Below are 20,990 nucleotides of genomic sequence, written 5' to 3'. Positions count from 1 at the left end.
CAGTCATCCATGCTTGCACTAGTACAAAACAATAAGGTGCACTACATTTTAAGAACACATTTAGCAATAGTGGAAAATTATCTTGTCGCAAAGTGCCACTTGTCATAGATATTTATGAGATGTTATGTAGCTGTAGAGTTGTTTATTCTTCATTTTTACTTTTGGTCACCGTGCGTAACCAGGGAGGTATTTCACGCATTGTCTCTATAATTGTGCTTCATAAATGTTGGAATAAACCTTGTCAAATACCCAAGAGTTTTATTTTGGCAATGCTATGTATCAATGGCCTACAAATCGTCTTAGATACCACAGTATGTAAAATTTCTAGGTTCGTGGAAATTTTTTTGTTACTGTAATTTGTAAATGTGAGTAGGTTTAAAACTTACACATAACACCTTTCATTTATTTTTTTTTCCTTCTTTTTTTTCATTTCTAGAAATACTTACCCCCAAGCTATGCACAGCACAATACTAACAGCTCCTCCTCTTTCTGAGCTCAACAACTCAATCATTATGGAGGGATAATGACTCAGTTTTTCAGGATAGAAAATGTGAGGTTGCGGTACAGAAAATGGCCCAGAGATCACCAGTGTGTGTGTGTGTGTGTGTGTGTGTGTGTGTGTGTGTAGTGAGTGAAGTGTTATGAAACAATGTGTGTGCAGTGACTGATAGTGAGATATGAATGAACGGTGTGGCATTACATTATTTAATAAGTTACTTGCAAAAAAAGTATTGTATACCAGGAGTAAATCTAATGATTATGTCTAACTAGAAGCCTGTAAATATATGTGTATATGAATTACCTTATTTTAAATTAGTCTAAACTTGTAAATACTTTGACATGTCCTATGTCCTTGTAAAAAGAGATCTACGGATGAATAAAGCTACTACTACTACTACTACTACTACTACTACTACTACAACAAACTTTTTGTTTCTTCCATATTTTTCAGTGCCATTTCATTTCACTTAGTATCTGTGGACAGAACAATAAGGTACTAGAAATTTTCTTTGGTATGCATCATCAGGGAGTATATGTGGACAAGGAAGAAAAATTCCCAGATTTTTCCCAGATTTCCCGTTTAAAAATACACTTTCACCCGGGTGAAAACACACTTTTTCCGTGTTAAGTGACAGTATATTTTTCCTTATCAATCCTTTGAATGGTTAAGGTTTTATACACGGGCGTAGAATTTCCCGGCACTTTAGAATACAAAACTCAGAGAAAAAGACGCGTTTTGGAAAGATCTTTTATGTCCAGCAACATGAACGTTGCGTATTTCCGTATTACAAAAGCATACATTGGAATTCCACCAAACACCGCATGGTACTTTCTGAATCATTGAAATCGAGATTGCGATGCGTTTCTGTAAGGGAGTGATAGCTCATGTCATGTGATCTCGGCCGTCGATGACAGCGGATATTCAGAGCATAGGACACGTGATGTAGTCAGCCAACAGCAACATCACTGTTACGTAGCACGAACGCACAAACAGGGAAAGTTAATAGTTTAAATTAATATACATAGTGCTGCTACAAGAAAAGAAAAGCTTTCACATATAATATTGGTATCTAAGGTTAATAAGCTGCAAGAGAAGCTATGATTTCGCATATAATGTTGATCTTTCTTGCGCGTATTACACTTTAAGAATCACAAAAATGTGCCAGTAAAATATTTAATAATGACAAATGTCTGATCTTCAGGGTTCAAAATTCTTTTAAATGGCTCGTCATCAAAGAGCTGATTTTTAAATGAGAGTCAAATGCTCTGTGATTTAAGAAATTCATGGTACATTCTCGCACATAGTTCAACTTACGTAAAATGATATTTACTTTGAAAGTAACGCTTTTCAAACCACTATTAGCAATATTTTCCCGTGACCTGTTAGAAATAGGTTTGTTTCAGCAGTTGCCAGAGAGCGCAGATAACAGGCGTCACTGCACTTGTGCAGCTATCATGTCGCAGGAAGACCGTATGTATGTACGTGAAAAACATTGAAAGATCATACATTATGTCATAAAACAAACAAGACATCGGAGGATACTTCAAGAGCATCGTAATTTCGTGAACCATAACTAAAATGTGCATATTTAAAGTGCATACTTAAAATGCACATTTGTATGTCCAGATTCCCAATCAAGTAGACCTCGACCTGATATTAAGCTTTTCAGTGCGGTTTTTCGGATGTAAATTTTCTTGGAGCACCAGTACTGTATTATATCGTGTTTGGTTCTTTATTATGGCATAAAGGGCATACGTGCTACAAGGTGAAAACATGCACTTGAAATGCAGTGAACAGTTGAAACTAGCCAGTACTGTGGAAGAAGTTAACATTTCGTTTCAAATATATTGACTGCCTCTGCGGAAAAGGTTAATAAAAGTTAAATTCCTTTAGCAAACAGACGAAAGTAACTTCATTGTTCTGCAAGGCGACTAATACTTGACTGTCAGAAAGGTGGGGGAAAAAAACCACAGATATCTGTTTTGTTTTCATTTGATGTGAGAGTAAACGAAGGGGAAACAGCAAAATCGCTAAATGTAAACATGGGTCACGTGGAGACGACCCACTATAACTCAGGCTGCTCTGCGCATCAACCTCGGATCTACGATATTTACAAACCGGGTCAATACTAAAAAAAATCGAATTTTCAAAAATATGTTCATCTTGTACCGCACATCTTCCTGAAAAGTCTGAAACATAAAACATATGTGTTCGAGGAAATGTAAGACAAATTATTTGGTCTTAAGTATGCCAAAGTACAGTGCCACGCCTCTTCATAAACTATTCTTCTATTGCACATCACTGTATTTCGCTCTGTGGAATTGAAACGTGTATATTTTGTACTGGATGCCATCAAACTATATTCAGGACAGTGGAAGTTGAAATGTCCTGTGGTGCCTATCCTGCTCCCAGTCGGCCGGTTTGATAGGTTGCCCCTCTTAAAAAAAAAAAAAATAAATAAATAATCTCGCGATTAATAGCGGATGGGATTATTTGTAATTGGGAGAACAAGAACTCTTCAGAAAATCTGCACTCTTTATTGCCTATTACCTAATAACTTGCTGCTTTGTGTGACATAAAATTAAATATATAGGATACATAAAACCAATAAAGAAAAGAGACAAGCAACAAAGTACACATATCTTCAATCCTTAGCTCCTAGAATTTTTGCTCTCTAATCATGCTACAGCTTTAATGGCATGCTTTCCTTTCTGCGAAAGAATCTATTACCTCATCAAAGTTCGTCAAACGATTCACTATATGAAAAATCGAAATATCGTTATCCAAAACTGAAAAAACTGCTAATACGAATAATACCCAAGACTGGTGTGGTTTCTCGATCTGATTACGTCTATTTTGTCACTGTCTGCTAGATAAAACAACATAGGCCTTTCTAATATTTCAGCAATTTTGTAACACACATCTAATAAACGAGACTGTTTTGGCACAAATGGTCAAGCAAAAAGCTTTATGTTAGGAAATAGTTTCACATTTCACTCATATGCACCAGCTTCACAAGCATGAGATCGAAAAGTAGTATTATGAAATTTTTATATAAATTTGGAATCGTCTTATCCTTCCATGATTTGTGTGATGTCCCCATTTCTCCTCCTCCTAACGAACAATCTTGTCATCAGCAATTCTGCAGCTATTCCTACCACTGTCAAAATTTGTTCGCCAATTAATTTGCCAGAATGACAGGTTTAGTTATCCCGCGATTGTTTTCCGGTTAGGCGTTATTACATGTTCGTACAACACGTTTTCCGCGTTACTTCCAGAATAGAACTTAAGCGGCTGCTAGCTGGGGACTGTACAACTGGTCCTTACTAGTGTAGCGACCTGGCCAAAAATTTTCTGTCAAAATTTCATTTTCTTCGGTACACCGAGAGTACGTAATCTTTCTCACCTGTTATTCCTGTCAGTCGTTTATTTCCATTCTGGTACTCTGAATCTATGGACTTCGCTAGTAATTATAACAATGCTGATCATTCGCAAAACCAATCAACCACATAATCAGACAGCGATTGGCATTCATCCGTTCGGCTTTACTCCACTCAGCTCGGGTAGCCCCGACCCCTTTTGTCTGCGGAAAGTTTATTTCTAGAAGTGACGAGGATTCTCCTGACAGACACATCACGTACACTATGCACGCTTTCAAAAATCAACTTATGATTCATTCAGAAATCAACTTAAAATGTGTTCAAAAACCAACAGGGAAGCGTTTCAAAATAATCGATAAACAAACGGACGCTGGATGCTAGGCGCTTTGTGAAACAAGTTTTTTCTCCCTCCAGAATATGAATTAGGCGCCCTCTTTTCCCGGTAGCATCTAGCTGCTTGCTGCGACTGCTTGCACAGCCAACAGCCACATTCCTGTAGCCAGAAGCGGGAGAATCTACTTCTCAAGCGCGCCTCAACTGCGCATGCATATGAGGCTGCTCATAACAGTTGTGACTTCATGCTCATAGGAGGCAATTTGTTGTTATGAAGCATTGCATAATCTTCATAAAGCCTTTGACACATTTTGCTGTTGGCAGACGCTTGCAAGAGCACTGCGTGTCGTCGTTGTATATGGTGCATTTCCTTTGCAATTTAAGTTATTTTCATTTTTTCTCTCGTTTAAGTTTTATTGTTGAAGTATTATTCTGCAGTAGTGGTATACAGTAACTTCCTTTGTTAGGGTATCGGTTCTTACCAGTCAAAATTACAAAAATTTAACTGAAAACTAAAACAATGAAAAATTCCCGGAATCCTAAAAAAATTCCGGGTTTTTCCCGGATGAAAAAATGCCCGGGTTTCTCCTGGATCTCCCTGTTGTCCTGTGTCGTATACACCCTGATCAAGTATTTTTGTTTTCTGACATGTCCACAAGGCCCACGAAGCAAGCAGTGAATTTGATCTAATCGCATTCATTTCCATCTTATTGTTAGTATATCAATAGTTCAATTATTATATATAAATGTGAGTTCTTGAACATCATAATAACAAAAAATTCAAATAAACTCAATACATACCATAGCACACAGCGAAGCAGTTTGTTATGGCAGAGTAAACTGTAACTTGTAACTTTGAACTCTTCGTTTTCTTGTAACTTTTTCCGAATCATTCTTGCACTAGCAAACGAAAAAGAGAAAACATTGATAAATATTGCACCAATAAAATAATAACAAGAAATTATACACACATAGTTCATAAGAATTTCTCAAGTTTTTAAATTTTTTTTGAAAGAATATTAACTGTTCAATTCTTAAACTGAACCTCATAATGTGTACTGCAAATCCTAACTGTTCCTTCCATATACATTTATAGAATAATAATCTTTCTACAAAGCAGACAAAAATTATTTGAGCAGAATCATTTTCACCTAATATATAAAACAAGAAATTAAAAAAAAAAATTATTTTACTCCCACACCAATTGAAATGATACACAAGGACTCCACAGTATATGGGGATGACAATATAAAACAAGTCAACGGCCAAACATATTTTATATGAAACCAGGGATTCTCAAAACAAGGCTACAGCAGATTCTGTGGAAGAAGTACTACAATTCAGTAAAAGAATTCACACAGGATGAAATGATAATTTGAGCAAGGGGTAGTTAATTTCATTTTATTGTGTGTACATATTACAAAATTGTATTAATATGATGATGCTGTTGTTCTATGTTTATAGTGAAATTTTACCACAATTTTGGTGTCTCTCCTGTACCTGAACTAAATGATTTTGATTATGTACATTAATGAGACTAATAAAACAATATTCACAGTATACACTCCCTGTAATTCTTTTATTATCAGGCTCTGGTCCACATTCAGGTAGTTCAGTATACTGACAGAGTTAGGCACTCACATACATAACTTGACACCTCACATATTACTACATAATTTAACGCACAAAAGCATATGCAGCAATAAAGCCTCCAATAAATCATAAACAATATACCTACAAGAAAAAAGCATTCAACTATGTTGTTGCAGATATTCTCTGACTTACTATTGTACTGTAGTACTGTGGAGGTAGCACAGGCAGTGTCTACAAATCAGAAGAGTGAGACACATACCTGCCATTAACCTTTTGATGCAGTGGTGGTGAGTCTAATACTCTGGGCTATCCACTAATCAAACACAATGATGAGATTATTTTCATTCAAGATGGACAAGTGGCCTGTCCATGACTGCACAACTGATGCACTAAAATCTCTTCATTAATGGCAAGAAGAAACTACAATTAGCTATCACCATGACTCACTGAACTATTAAACCATATCTGAAAAAAGATTGTTGGCTATAACATAACTTATTGACTTCCACAATGGCGTGAAATGCTGAAGTTTTGGTCTTCAGTGAAGACAGCCGATGAAATAATTATATAGTCACTCAAATGATAATGCTGGCAGTGAAAAGCATAGATGTCACAAGAGAAGAGTAAAGTACTGTGTTTGGTCTTCTGGAATAGTTTCACTGTGGAACATAAGGCTACAGTTCCTTCATTTGTGTGTCACGAAAATGCTGAAATGACAGATAACTGTGGTAATAAACTGCTGAGAGAAAATCAACTAAAACTGCTCAATACAGGAGAGGCAACTATGCATGTTCAATTTTATGAAAATTATATACATGAAATTCCTCCCCGTTAACATAAATTAGTACATCCTAGACTGCTGGACCAACTAAGTATTCCAAGCGATTGAAAAAACGAGCAGTTCATTCCACTTTTCCAGAAGGTTGTTGAACAATGCATGTAACTACAGACTCGCATTGCTGATGCCAATATGTGGTAATGCAACACGATTAATGCTCACTTGTGACTTCAATAATCTTGTCTGGAGAATGTGCATCAGATGACAGTTGGGGCAGGAGTGCCAGCTTGCCCATTGAGTGGAAACAGGTGCAGAAGGAGAGCGCCACAAAGAAACCAAAAAGTCATAGGTGATAATTACGATGCTTGATTGGCGCATCCCTGCCAAGCCCAACATGAGTGAAGACAGGCAGTGCCTTGGTGTCACGGCTCTTGAATCATGAGCAGAAGGCAAGGGCACCTGGTTCACCCAACAAAGCATGGGGGTCTGTTTAGTGCACATGTCTAACTTTAGCAGTTGTTGGGAAGAATGTCCATTGCCGCTGCTTTAAGTTCATGTGATTCCGCAGCCTTAGCAAGTTTGGCTGAAGAAAGGTTGGACAAAACCAGTGCCCTAGTATGAACCTCTGGATAGAGCGTTAACTGCACTATTGTGTCTATAATTAGTGAGTTCACATACAAAGTAGTTCACTGGGTAACTCAAAATGACACTTGCACAATAGGCTTTGCAGGTCAGCCATCCACACTTCATCCTACTACCTGGGACACTTGTGGTGCTAGTTAAACTATAATCATCTTGCCACTACACGGATTTGATAACCAGAATACTGTGCGAGCAACTGACAAAGTCAAGTTTCCGAGGCTCAATAGAAGGCTTCAAATTCTGTGTGATTTTGTATAGTCCCACACTGCTGCACAAGGCAGATGTATCAATTGGGTTGAAGATACACTTCACTTGGAAGTGCAGCAAGAACCGGTGCAGGTATATTTCTCCATCCTTTCTGTAGACTTGTGCCATGAGCATGGCGTAAGTACATAGCAATTCCATATTCTGTTGTAGTAGTTCCTAAATCTGCTCCTGCTTCAACTTTTGTTGCTGCTCCTGGAGATGCAGCAGCTCCTGCCAACATTGCATTGCAGGTTCCGTAGTGACTATAATTTCACACTGTGGAGAAAAAAAAAGTGACAGGTCTAAGAATGTCCTACATCACCACTGTTATATCCACACAGTTATGACATTGCTATGAACCATCACTATCAGCACAAATGTAAACTATACAAGCTGACTGTGGCTCAGAATCAAAGCCAGGAGCTGAACCCCAGAAGAGGAGACGAAACTCGACATACAAGTTAACTTGCGTGCACCGTATGCTATGACATTCTGTACTATTCCACTGCGATGTGTGTGCCAGCTCATCTCCATCAATCTTGATGTTTGCTGACAGGGCTGCTAAATTCTCTATCTACGCTATCAAGCCTACCTGGAAAGAGTCACAGACTAACAAACAATACTCAAAAGTCAAATGAGGTCTTTGTACATGGTGTCTAGCAAAGGAGTCTCTCATATCAAACCTAAATATCTTGAAAACTAAAAGTTGATAGATGATTGGAACAAGTGGTATGTTTTCTGTGAAAGCTGTAAGAATTTTATACAGAAGTTTTGAAATAGTGGGAAAAGTTACTAATAGATGACACACTAGTTGCAATATGCAGTGCCTATAAGTGCTGCATCCCAGATTAGCACAGTCAGCTCCATCGTTGAACCGTGAAAAGGGGTTAGTGTACCTGTGGAAGAGGTTGAAATCATTTATTCATTGAACAACATGTGGTTCTGGAATACCACAGGTTAGATCATAGTCCTGTGGCAATAAGGTGCTGTTTAGAAACACAATTTAACGCTCCAGAAGCCCGTGATGCAAAAACCATTTGCAAGCTCTTTGCCATATTCTGAAGGTCAGGCAGCATAGCTTATGATCTAGTGGGGAATGTTGGCCCCAGGCAAACTGTAGTTTCTCCTGAATATGTGTCTTGTAAACCATTCAGCAAAATTCAAGGAAATGCATCCAAGGAACTCTAGCAGAGACTCATTTGAAGCATTCCAGCGCACAGAAGATATTGAGACCGAGCCAACATCTTTCATTCAGAATCCAAAGCCACCAGGTCAGACCTGCACAGGCTGTGCGACAAAAGGCTGACTTTACAACCCAGTTTCTCACAGTGATTGATAATGAAGAATTGATGTTGGCTGCATCTGGTACACAGGTGAAGTACAGTTCCACCTGAATGGAGTTATGAGTAATCAAAACTGGGGATTTTGGGGTTCCAAAAATCCCCATTTATATGAAACTAAACCTCTCTATTCTCTCAAAGTTGCTGTTTGAGCTGTGGTATAGTTAGTGGCCCTTTTTCATGTGAGATAGAGGTAGAGACCACATGTGGGGAATGTCACCAAACTGGCCATTTGGCAACAGTCTGTGAAAAGTTAGCAAGCCACAGGAGGTCATCAGAGGCCACATTGATTTCCCTAGACTCTGAGACCATCTGCCACATGACACAAGAATCAACTCAGCACATTCTGCTATGTTGGCAGTAGATGGACGACTGACTGAGTTTCAGGTAGGCCCAGGAGTGACAGTCAGCCTAACTAACTTAGGTACGCAAACACTCTTGAGCTCTATGTTGCAACAGCCACTACATCAAGTTGAGTCTTATAGTAAACAGTGTACTCCTTTGAGTGGGCAATTATCTGTCTCTGCCCATTGCAAGAATGTGAGATGACAGCTTACACTGTTAATGGTAAATTCACGCAAGATGAAGGATATTTTTGGGTTAAATGCCTTTTATGCGCTTGTCTTCCAGATAGCTGGGAAAGTACAGTTTAAGACTGAGTCGACCGCTTTTAAAGATTTAGGTTCCTTACTACTGTCATACAACCAGCTGTTTGGAATACCTTAGGTTAGGCAGAAAATTCTGAAGCACACATCTCCCTTAAGCCATCCCCAATACCTGAATTTTGTCACCCCCATTCCATTCCCTTCGCTATGTGCGATAAGGTCTAAGACGAATTGCAGCATTGGCAAGTCCTCAGCATTTTTTCTCCTACTGCAGTGCTCCATCCCTTTGGTGATGATACACAAACCAGATGGTGCTGTGCAGCTTTGCGGTGATTTTAAACAGATGGTCAAAGTGCAATGTATCATGAATTCGTATCCACTTCCTCGGCCAAAGGAGTTGTTGGTGATGTGTTTTTCATCCACCGACTTGCGTGATGCATATCTTCAGTGGGTACTGAACACAGCTTCTCAGAAATTCTCAATACTCACTATCCCATAGGGCTTTACAAGTTTAAGCAAATTTATAAATGATATTCCCTCTTGTGTAAACTACTTCAATGAGTCTGGGTGAAGGGCTCTGTGTGAGAGGAGCGTTTACAAAATCTGCAAATAGTCTTCCAATGCATTCTGGAGGACAGCTTTCGCTGCAATCTGGAAAAATACAATTTTTTCTTTCCAAAAGTGCATTTTTGGGATATGTGCTTAGCAAATATGTCCTCATTCCTATGGACAAGCGCATCAAAGCCATCACAACCTGCTGATGCCCAAGAATCTGAAGGAGCTCCAGTCCCTTTTTTGGCAAGATTTTTTATTATTCTAAGTTTATTTCCTAGATTGTGCATATTTACCATCCTCTTAATCGGCGTTAGCAAAAGGGCACCACATTCGTGTGGTCTGAGGACAGTCAACAGGCCTATCAGTCCCTCAAGCCCCGTTTGTGCTCTGTCCCTGACTGGCTTCCTTTACACCAGGTATACCACTAACGCTGGCCACTGACGCATGTCAGTATAGTATTGGTGCAGTTCTGTTAGATTGGAACCCAGATGGCACTCAACAGCCCATCACTTATGCATCAAAGATGCTTTCTCTGGTGCAATTTAACTACTCACAGGTGGAAAAGGAGGCACTGGGAGCCATTTTTGGCATTATATGTTCCATGTTTTCATGTATGGAGCAAAGTTATTATTCATCACCGACCAAAAGCACCTGGTATTCTTATTTGCCCTTCACTCTAAACTACTGGATCAGACTGTCTCCCACCCCGACCCCATGCTGTTGCAGAGCTGGGCTCATTTTTTCAGTAATTATAATTATGACATTTGTTACCAGTCCACCACCCAGCACAATTATGTGAATGAACAAACACAGTTGCCGAGTGGTCCTGATATGGAGTTCGATCAAAAGGAGGCTCTTAGTTTTTGCTATGCAGAGTGCCTTGCGCAGAAATTGCTGGATTTTCCTTCAATAGCACAGGAAGCCGTGGTTGCTGACTCACTTTCCCAGAAAATCATCAGCAGTCTTCACGGAATGGCCTGATTGCACTCCTTCAGGAGCTGCTTCAGTGTGGTCTAAGTTTTACCTGTTGCAGGATCAGATAAGTGCTGTCCAGATGGTCCTCGCACTTGCCACAGAGGAGCAAAGCTGTGAACTGGTAGTCCCTCTGGCACTGCCTCCTTGCATACTCCAGTTGCTACATGTGTTGCACTGGGGTATGTCTTGCATCACACTCACTGGCAGGTGGGCGATCACGCTGCTGAACATCTTTTCCGGTCTTGTGTGGAATCTATACAAAATCAGGCTGCGCTGCCACATTGGTCAATTACAGAACATCCCTGGGGCAAGGTTCATGTTGATTTTGTGGGTCCCTATTTGTGTAATGTTGGGGTATTGTTAGTCAATGCATTGTCGAATCTTCCGTATGTTGCCGAACTGTCCTCCATGACGTCAAGACACTATTCACATGTTGATGGCTATTTTTGCTACTGAGGATTCTCCTTGGAACCTCACCGCCATTAATGGTCAGCAATTTGTATTGTGGGAGTTCACAGATTTCTGCATACGCAATGGTATACAGCATTTGACTATGGCCCAATTTCATCCAGCTTCTAACTCAAAGGTAGAGTAATTAGCATGAACCTTTAAATCTCAAATAAAAAAATCTGTGTCTACCTTGTGCGAAAATGCACTGCCAACTTTTCTTGCCACTTCCAGGCAATTTTAATTAACAGGTGCAGTCCAATGGAGCGTTCCCATGGGCACCAGTCACGATATCTTTGGGATATGCTGCACTGCAAATCACAGGCCAGGACTGCAGCGGCCCTTCCCAATATTCATGGGGCTGCCATTTGGGCTTGGTCTTTCAGCCAACAGCACGGCTGGTTGTGTAGCAGTGGGCCATGAAGATTGGAGTTTTTCTGAGGTGAACAGCAACGCAGAGGAGTTGACGTGTCAGTCCAATCACTTGGCCCAGCAACCTGTGGGGCTCCAGCAACCACCATTTCCAAGATGGCTGGTCAATGGGGTCAGCAGCAGCATTGGTCAGCAGGGAGGCTACCAATAATTGCACCAGCATGTGCCCCCACTGCCACTCTCTCCGCTCCCTCTGTCACCCTATTTTTAACTGCAGACTGAGCACCAGCTAGGATAGCTCCTGCAACTACCGACATGGAGTCCGTAGAATTTGACCAAACGCCCTCCTCCTCCCACTTGCCGGTGGTTAAGTCAAACACTCCCGCTGATTCCATCAAGCCACTCCTCACTCCAGCCTCCACAATCTTCTTCCATTCCGATGGAGCTAGCTGCACTGGCATTGCCTCCTTCAGTGGTTGGTCCACTGCTGGGGAACCTCTCGCCCTTTCTCTTTTTGTGACAGAGGCTGCAGCAGAAAGCAGGCAATTTTCGACCCTATGAGGCATTTTAAGGGGGGCAGGAGTGTGGGGGGGATTCAGTATCCCTGCCAATGCACGTTGAGGTGAAATCATATCAGCTGATGTGGATATCAACGGATCAGCTGATGTGGATGTCACAGGAGAATAGTACTGGATGCCATCAAGGAGGGCTCCTGTGAAGCTTGGCCTGGGCCGAGCAACTGACTCAAATGTTTACCCATTGGTGGTGAATAGCCTGGCCTGCCAGTACTTACAGTGATTCCGACTTCCTCGGACCAGTCTCTCACCTCATATCACTCTCTGTTTCTGCATGCTACTGACAGTTGTTCTGTGAGGTGCCAGTTGAACACTTTAACATCCCCTGAGAAGTTACAGATTCTATCCCTGATGCCCTACTGTGATAGCAAACTCACCACACAATCATGCAAATTAAAAGATAACAATGTTGTGCAGCAGATTATGACTTATCTAACGAAATTCTCAGGAGTGGCCCAATTAAGCATGAAAGTACGGACATATTGATAACAGGATCAGATAGGAAATTAACGGTCACTATAACAATCTGATTTATTGCTAAAAGGTATCAAAAATGTTTTATCCACTGAATATGATACTGTTACACCTCAAAATAGTATGCCAGGCTTACAATAAAAATTTACTAAAATTCTTTACTGGCAAGGACCAGCAGACAGCCAGATAGGGAGAAATCTGAGCATGTTAAGGTGAATGCAGAAGTGACTGCAACATGCAGGATTGGCTGAGTGCTCAAGTCAGTGAATGAAGCACAATGATGGCATGCCAGAAAGATACCACCATACAGGTGACAGAGTAGAGCATCGCAAGAAGACCCAAATACAATGCAACAGGAACTATTCAGTTACTGATGCCACAGAAAAGAGCATTCGAAAGACAAATTTACTAAAGTCTGATGGCACAAAGAGAGCTGAGCAAACAAGAAAACCAGTATATGTGATGTCATTGCTACACCCATTGCAGCAGAACCAGCACAAGTGCATTACGTGAAAAAGTGCAGAGTGTTTCACAATGTTTTGACAATTTCAAATTTGAATAACACATGCTAAAAACTAGATACAGGAATAACGGTGCCATCTATTAGTAGTACACAGTGTCAAGTTTCATCCCATATAAAGGCCAGTAATCACATTGTACTGGTTGTAGTGGAGATATATTTTGGCTATGGAGAATCTGCTGTGCACTTGCAGCATGCCTTTTGTAAGCACTTCCAGATTCAACAATGAAATCTAATTCAGATTCAGCCACGACATCTAATTTCTGCTCAGGAAACAATAAGGAATTGGGTACGAAACTCCTGTGCAACTGCCAGTGCATCGAACCAAAAGTCAACTGGTCTTGGAAAATCTTTCGAACTCCTGAGAACAACAAACGTATGCATAGCCAAGCCCTCGCCTTTCATTATGAAAACTTGGTTCTTTCAAGTTCTCCATGAAGCGTCTGGTTACCACATAATTTCCAAATGCACTTGTGTTAAATGCCTGCCTCGCTCACCTGATTTAAACATGCCAGACTTTTACCTATTGGGTTATTTTAAGGCAAGAGTTTATTCCGACTGTCCAAAAAACTTGCAACAGTTAAAAAGATTGAATTCACGATAAAATTTCCAGAATTCTCCCAGCAGTTAAGAAAGAGGTGTTCAAAAATTGGATGAACCGTCTTGAGTATTGCGTAGCCACAAATGGTCATTGTTTGTATTTCATATGAAAACTTGAATAATGTACCTAATATTAAACTTTGTTTCACAAATAGTTTTTGTGTTATTCAAATTTCAAATCATCAAAACAATGTGAACCACCCAGTAAAACATTTACAAGGAAATGATAAGAAAGCAGTGCAAAACCTGTTACTGCAATTTATGGATTTATTTAATCCAACTGCTTCTTTACCAATGTGCCAGATGTTCATTGTTCCAGCAGTTTGAATTCATGTGCAAATCTGTCCAACAGCGAACTTGGGTGGTGCTGGCCTGCAACTCACCTCTACGTTGTCAGCAGAGTGTCCTCTATGAGAAGCGTGGAGTGCTTGGGGCAAACAAATAGTGGTAGCTGGCTGTGGGAATTATTTACGGTAACATCTCCTGGTTGTGAATTGCCGATGTGGTGAACAGCAGTACGTTGTCGTAGCATGGAGTGTTAAAACGTTTGTCTTTTGGGACCACAGCATTGGCTGGCAATAGTGAACTGCAGATTCCACCTACTTCTTTCAACTATCTGTCTGAAGTAATTGCTTTATTGTGTCTGCGGTAACAATAACGCAAAAGTGGGCATTACAAGCTGAAATTTTTTTAATTATTATTATTATTATTATTATTATTATTATTTTTAGTGATTTATATATTTTTCGCTGAGTGTTCTTAATGTCATCGCAGCATCCTGTCAAATTTGACCAGGTGCACCTTCTAAGGTGATAATGGGCAATGTATACACATGCATTCACTACATTGTGATCCATTACTGAAGGCTTTTGTTTCACTGTGCCTCCGAGTGTTCACTTTTCGTGTAGAATCGTGATCAGTAGCGCAAGGTGGTCCAATAGTATTACCAACAGCCTACACTGAGAATTGCGTAAACTGCTGGACAGCCGGCACTACAGCACACATACTGCTGGATGCTACAGGTTTTTTTTGTGCAGCACCAATCAGTGTGGAACAAGGTTAATGTTGTTTGAGTCTGATACGAAGTGGTATTACGAAGTGTGACCATTTTAGCTGTTCCATCATTGTTGTGTCATTTGCTGCTACTGGTCTGGTTTGTCACAGTTATGGAAAGTTGTGGCATTTGTTCACTTTTTCTATTTTACTCATTGCAGTAAGGGCCAGCAGTGTTATGGTTACACACATCTTCCCAATGTGTGTTGTCTGGGCAAGGGGCTATCCAGTTCTGCTAAATTATTGAAGCATCTGCGTCTGGACCCACATGGGCAATGCAGCGAAATTTTTCCAAGTAGTTAAGGTATTATATGCCATAATGATTATAGGGATTAAACATTAAGGCTGAGATAGTGCTGTCCTACGTGATTCTAAGTAAAATCAAGGCATTAAGGCACAGTATGCCAGTGTTCTGTTTCACTTCTGGTCAGTGGTTATTTAAAAATAACAAAATAATAATAAAAAATAAGAACTGAATCGCTGGTGCTTCAGAGGGCCACCTCTTTAATCTTAGAAGTGATGCACCATGGTAATTTAAGTTATTGTGTCTACTTTTTTTGGTTTAAGATAATTTTAATAAGAAGTAAGGCAATAAGCAAGAATTCTTTTGCTTAACTTCCTTATCTTAATCTGCGCTCAGATATCAAATACCACTGTGCAATTTGTTTGAGTTGTCTTTGAGCAGTAACAAGTTAGAGCGTGATCCTGTACAATAAGCCAGTGCTTTGGGAATTAGTAATTCTGTTGTATGTGTGTGGTTTGTAGTGGTTGATGTCCTATGTGTGTCTATGTCTGTTGCATTTGGTTTACATGTATTGTGTTTCTTGTCCACGGGGTCAAAGTAATTAGACTCAGATTTTATTTCTGATCAATTTCATTAATTAATGTTTTATTGAGTAAGACTTTTGTTAATGACTGGATATACTTTAAAGACAGTACTATCAATCAGTCTTCAGTATAAAAGCGTTAATTTTTTTTTTTTTTTGTTATATAAGTTATTGAGGGCATAAACGAAATGAAATTGTTTTTGTCATTTGAATTTAATTTTATCTATCTGCAGTACTTTCATGGTCAGTCTGTATCACCGTTAGATTCACTACTATTCATTGTGGTAGAAGGCTCTGGGAACATTGTAAGTGGGCTGTTGCCTTATTCCTGTCTTAGTTACAGGTTGAGATTGATGCTTATGACTGGAGAAACCATGGGCCCAGTGTGTCTCCCCCACACTGATAGTTGTGCAAATGCGAGGCTGACAGCCCTGTAGCTACCCAAAACTACTAGATACATCTAAGGGATGTTTTTGTTAATAAATGGTATTCACCTCAGTCTCATCAGTTAATTACTCAAGTCCTCCACTCCCAACCACGAAAAATCCTCCACACTGGTAGCTGTAGAGTGTGGTTCTGGGATCTGGGTCGACTGAGGCTGAGCTGAGGTTAAATAATTGGGTACCGTATTTACTCGAATCTAAGCCGCACTTTTTTTCCGGTTTTTGTAATCCAAAATACCGCCTGCGGCTTAGAATCGAGTGCAAAGCAAGCGGGAGTTCTGAAAAATGTTGGTGGGTGCCGCCACAACTAACTTCTGCCGTCGAATATATGTAGCGCTACAAAGGCATGATTTGTAGGCACAAAGATAAATACTGGCACCAAAACCTCTGCGACAGTAAATAAATTAAAAAAAAAAAAAAAAGGTTGAAGACGAGCCTTTTTCCCCCGCCCCGAGTTTCGACCACTGCATTTTGGTACATTATCCAACAAAGTAAATACAAATTCTGTATTGTTCATCTTCGAATGTAGCTGCATTTCAATGTACTACAAAAATGCGACTGGCAAGACTGTTTGGGATGTTTGTCAATATGGCCTACTCTGCGTTCTGAATTTTTTCCTACCTGTGAGAAGAGATGGTTGCTAATAGGAACTTTTATGAATTGTGAATCACATGCAGTATTCTCTTCACCATAAGAATAATATGAATATAAACATTTTGCCATGTATTGTTTCGTGTTTGCTACTATCTCATTTAAATCCTGTCTGCCTAATAAACTACGAAACTAGAGTGAGACAGCAGCAAACGCGGAAGAATATGCATATCATGTAATGTTTATATTCGTATTATTCTTATGCCTAATAGTGATACAGTCAGAAATGAAGCACGGCAATTGACTAGATTTTTAAATCTAAGATGACTAATTTCTGTGCAGAATGTAATGAACTAAAAAGCCGCCTGCAAAGATTTTCAAACGGAGAAAAATTTTCGTTAAAATTTCGTTCAGAACATCATCTATCATACGCAGTTTATTATTTGGTTCTTGTTGATCATTATCAAAGAAAGCAATAGTGTAAGTAACAACAAATGTTTCGCTAATGAGACGATTCCTCTCTATTTTTTATTTGTAAGCGGCGGTAGCGCGCACAAAAGCAGGCCATCCCGCGAGCGGCGACAGGCCGTAAACACGCACAATCAGAATGCGACAAACAATGCATGACACAGTACAGTAATGCATTTTCAGCTTAGAGTGACGTAAACACCTATAACAAAGAAAACGGCGCTTATCAGATCAAAGAAAAATAAGCAATCAATTCAAACCAGACGAATCACGTGAAAAGGAAGGGTACCCGTATAAATACGGACGGAGCGCCTGACGCATAGCAATGGCTACCTGGTAAACCTTAACTGCTAAGCTTACGACTCGAACCAAACTACTGCAGCTGTATCGTCATTCATTCGACCTAAATTGTGTCTCATATTAAAATTAGATGAACTTTGTTTCGATTTGGAGGTGGGACCTAAAACTTTTCTCTCCCCTTGAATTTCGAGTCTCAAATTTCAGGTGCGGCTTAGATTCGGGAAAATTTTTTTTCCTTGATTTCAAGTCTCATTTTTCAGGTGCGGCTTAGATTCGAGTGCGGCTTAGATTCGAGTAAATACGGTATGTCTTAGGTTGGAATTCTACAATCTGTTTTGAACTATTGCAGTGTGGGTGCATGTATGGTATGAGATCTACATCTACTCAGGCAGGACAAGTTGTGTATTCATGGAAGTGTCCTCGACCCATAATCCCTCAGATCTGTCAATCAAAAACACGCTCTGCTACCAGTGTGCAGGATTTTTCGCTGTTGGGAGTGCAGCGCTGGGGTAATTAACTGACAAGACTGAGCTGAACACCATTTACAGTGAAACCCCACTTTTACACTTTTCAAGGGACTTAAAAAAAAAATGGTGTAAAATGTGGGAAATAACATTTCAAGCTGTGAAAGGTACATGTAGGTTACCCCCTTGCACTTTATGTATGATATATGTACATAACAGGCATCAAAAGACTTGTCAGGGATCTGTTTATTATCTAATGAAGGTTTATTATCCAATAAAATCCCCTTATGTAACTGGAACTGATAACTGTCTGAGAAGGACGAACATTTGACTCAATTTCATATGTCATAATCAATGGTTTTGAAAGGCTGCAGCTGTCATCCATTATTTAAATAACGAAATACTACACTAGTTACGTATTTTTTCATGCTTAGCACGACGCATTTGGAGAATTTTTTCTCATTGTCAAGTGCAAATATGTACGTAAGTGGTGTTTGAATATGTCTTATTCTGCATCTCTTGCACTGCAGTCATCTTTTTGGGGTTATTAGGTATGGTGCCTCATCAGTTATGGAGAAAACCACACTCACACTCACACACAAACTATTGCTCACATTGTTTGTGTAACATCACAAAAAATAAATACATAAATACTGCACTTGAAATGAGAATAAATTCTTGAAACAAGTTTTGCTCAACATGAATAAAATATGTAACCAGTGCTGTGTTTAATCTAAAAACATTTGAGCAATGCAAAGTGAATGACTGTGTCATCTAGCACTCCAAGTGGCCATATGCCAAAACACACTAAATATGGTTCGACAAAGGTGTCACGATGATCACACCAATCATGAAACTGCGTTTATGCAGTAGAGACAGTTGCAAATGGTTGTGATTGGTCATGATATCTTCATTTGAACGAACTTAGTTACTCCCATCAACCACCAAGCCAAGTAGAACTTGGCAGCAGTGGGAGATGCAGCACAAATTGTTCCAACTTTTACACATTTTCCAGTTCAAATCTGCTGAGTAGAGTGCCCAGGTGTCAAGAAGCTTAACCATGTAATATTTGTAAACACTACTGGATGGCCAACATCATCATGCCAGTGTCACTTTTTCTCCACAAACATTTTTTGTAATGCGTAAATTGCGGGAAAATTATAAATATGTTGATGCAAAATCGGGTGCAAATTAACATTGTGGCCACAGGAAATTCGACGGGACAGATAAAAATCTCATAAACAGCAGGTAAACATTAATTCCTGGAACGTAAAAGTGGGATTATACTGTATTAACAAAAACATCCCTTAGATAAAGATAGTACTCTTGGCTGCCTACAGGGCTGATGACCCCATGGTTGTCGGACCGTTAGCTCAGGCGAACATGGGTCCACAGTTTCTCCAGCCATGAGCACCAATGTCAACCTACAATGAAGATAGGTGTAAGGCAATGGTCCACTTACAATGTTCCCAGAGCCTTCAACCACAATAAATAGCAGTTAATCCAGCAGTGACAGAGAGAGACTATGAAAGAATTGCAAATAGTTAAAATTGAATTCATATGACAAAAGCAATTTCAGTTCCTTTAAGGTCTCAACAACTTACATTAAAAAAATTAAAAGCCTTTATCCTGAAGGCAGCTTGACATTACTATCTTTAAAATATTACTTTTCATTAATAAAAGTCTTACTCAATAAAACATTAATTAATAAAATTGATCAGAAATAAAATCTGAGTTCAATTACTTTGGCTCCACACACAAGAATCACTGACAATACATGTAAACCAAATCCAACGGACATACACACACATAGGATATCAACCACTGCCAGACCACTTACCACACACATACAACAAAATTACTAATGCCCACTGCACCAGCTTATTGTGCAGCATTGCACTTTAATTCGTTACTGCCCAAACACCACTACCAAAACAAATTGCACAGGAGTATCTGATGGTTGAGTGCGGCTGAAGATAAAGTTATGCTAAAGAATTCTTACTTAACAGACTTACTTCTCCTTTAAATGATGTTAAGCCAAAAAAGTATGCTCCGCCTTTTGAGAAACCATTTGATTCAAATTTTTAACACACATTGACCAGCAGTGAAATATAAAACTGACATACCGTGCCTTAACGCCTTGATTTGACTCAGAATAACGTGAGACGCCATATTACACCCTTAATGTTTAATCCCTATCATCCTTATGGAATGTAACACCTTACCAATTGTACAATTACGAGGAAAATTTCACTGCATTGCTTACATGGGGCCAGATGCAAACACTCCAATAATTTAGCATAGCTGGATAGCTCTTTTCACAGACAACACATATTGGGAAGATGTGTGTAGCCATATTCCCAAGTAAGGGTGCAAAGTAACACTGTTGGCCCTAACTGCAGTGAGCAAAATGCCACAACTTCAGTAACTGCTGCAAACCAGACCAGTAGCAGCAAATGAAACAACGAGGGAACAGCTTAAAAGGGCCACACTTCGTGATATCACTTCGTATCAGACTCCAACAACACTAAACTAGTTCCGCACGAATAGGTGCTGCACAAAATCCATAGCTTTCAGCAGTACTTGTTCTGCAGTGCTGACAGTCCAGCAGTTTACACAATACTCAATGTCGGCTGTTGATAATACTGTTGGACCACCTCGTACACCGATCCTGTGTGTATATCAAAAGTGAACACTCTGAGACGGTGAAACTACTGGCTTCAGTAATGGATCACAATGTAATACATGCGTCTGTGTGCATCACCAAATATCACCTCAGAAGGTGTGTGTGGACAAATCCAATCGACTGTTCTGATGATGTTAAGAACTCTCAGTGACAAACATTGCAAATCACCAGTCAACTAAAAAAAATAAAAAATCTGTTTTCAACGCCTAATGTGCACTTTT

At 39.7% G+C, this 20,990-nt stretch overlaps 1 protein-coding gene across 1 annotated transcript in view; it reads right to left on the bottom strand.

Moving 5' to 3' along the window:
- LOC126248766 (pre-piRNA 3'-exonuclease trimmer-like) overlaps positions 1-20,990 on the bottom strand; it is a 250,164-nt gene that overhangs the window by 34,113 nt on the left and 195,061 nt on the right. The window contains exon 11 of the mRNA XM_049950130.1: positions 5,017-5,115. Within this exon, the coding sequence (XP_049806087.1) occupies positions 5,017-5,115 (99 nt within the window). The remainder of the gene's footprint in view (positions 1-5,016; positions 5,116-20,990) is intronic.

Source organism: Schistocerca nitens, chromosome 1 (genome assembly GCF_023898315.1).
Source record: "Schistocerca nitens isolate TAMUIC-IGC-003100 chromosome 1, iqSchNite1.1, whole genome shotgun sequence".
In the NCBI taxonomy this organism is placed as follows: domain Eukaryota; kingdom Metazoa; phylum Arthropoda; class Insecta; order Orthoptera; family Acrididae; genus Schistocerca; species Schistocerca nitens.
Note: the sequence above shows the minus strand (reverse complement) of the source record. Positions and strands in the feature narration are given on the sequence as shown.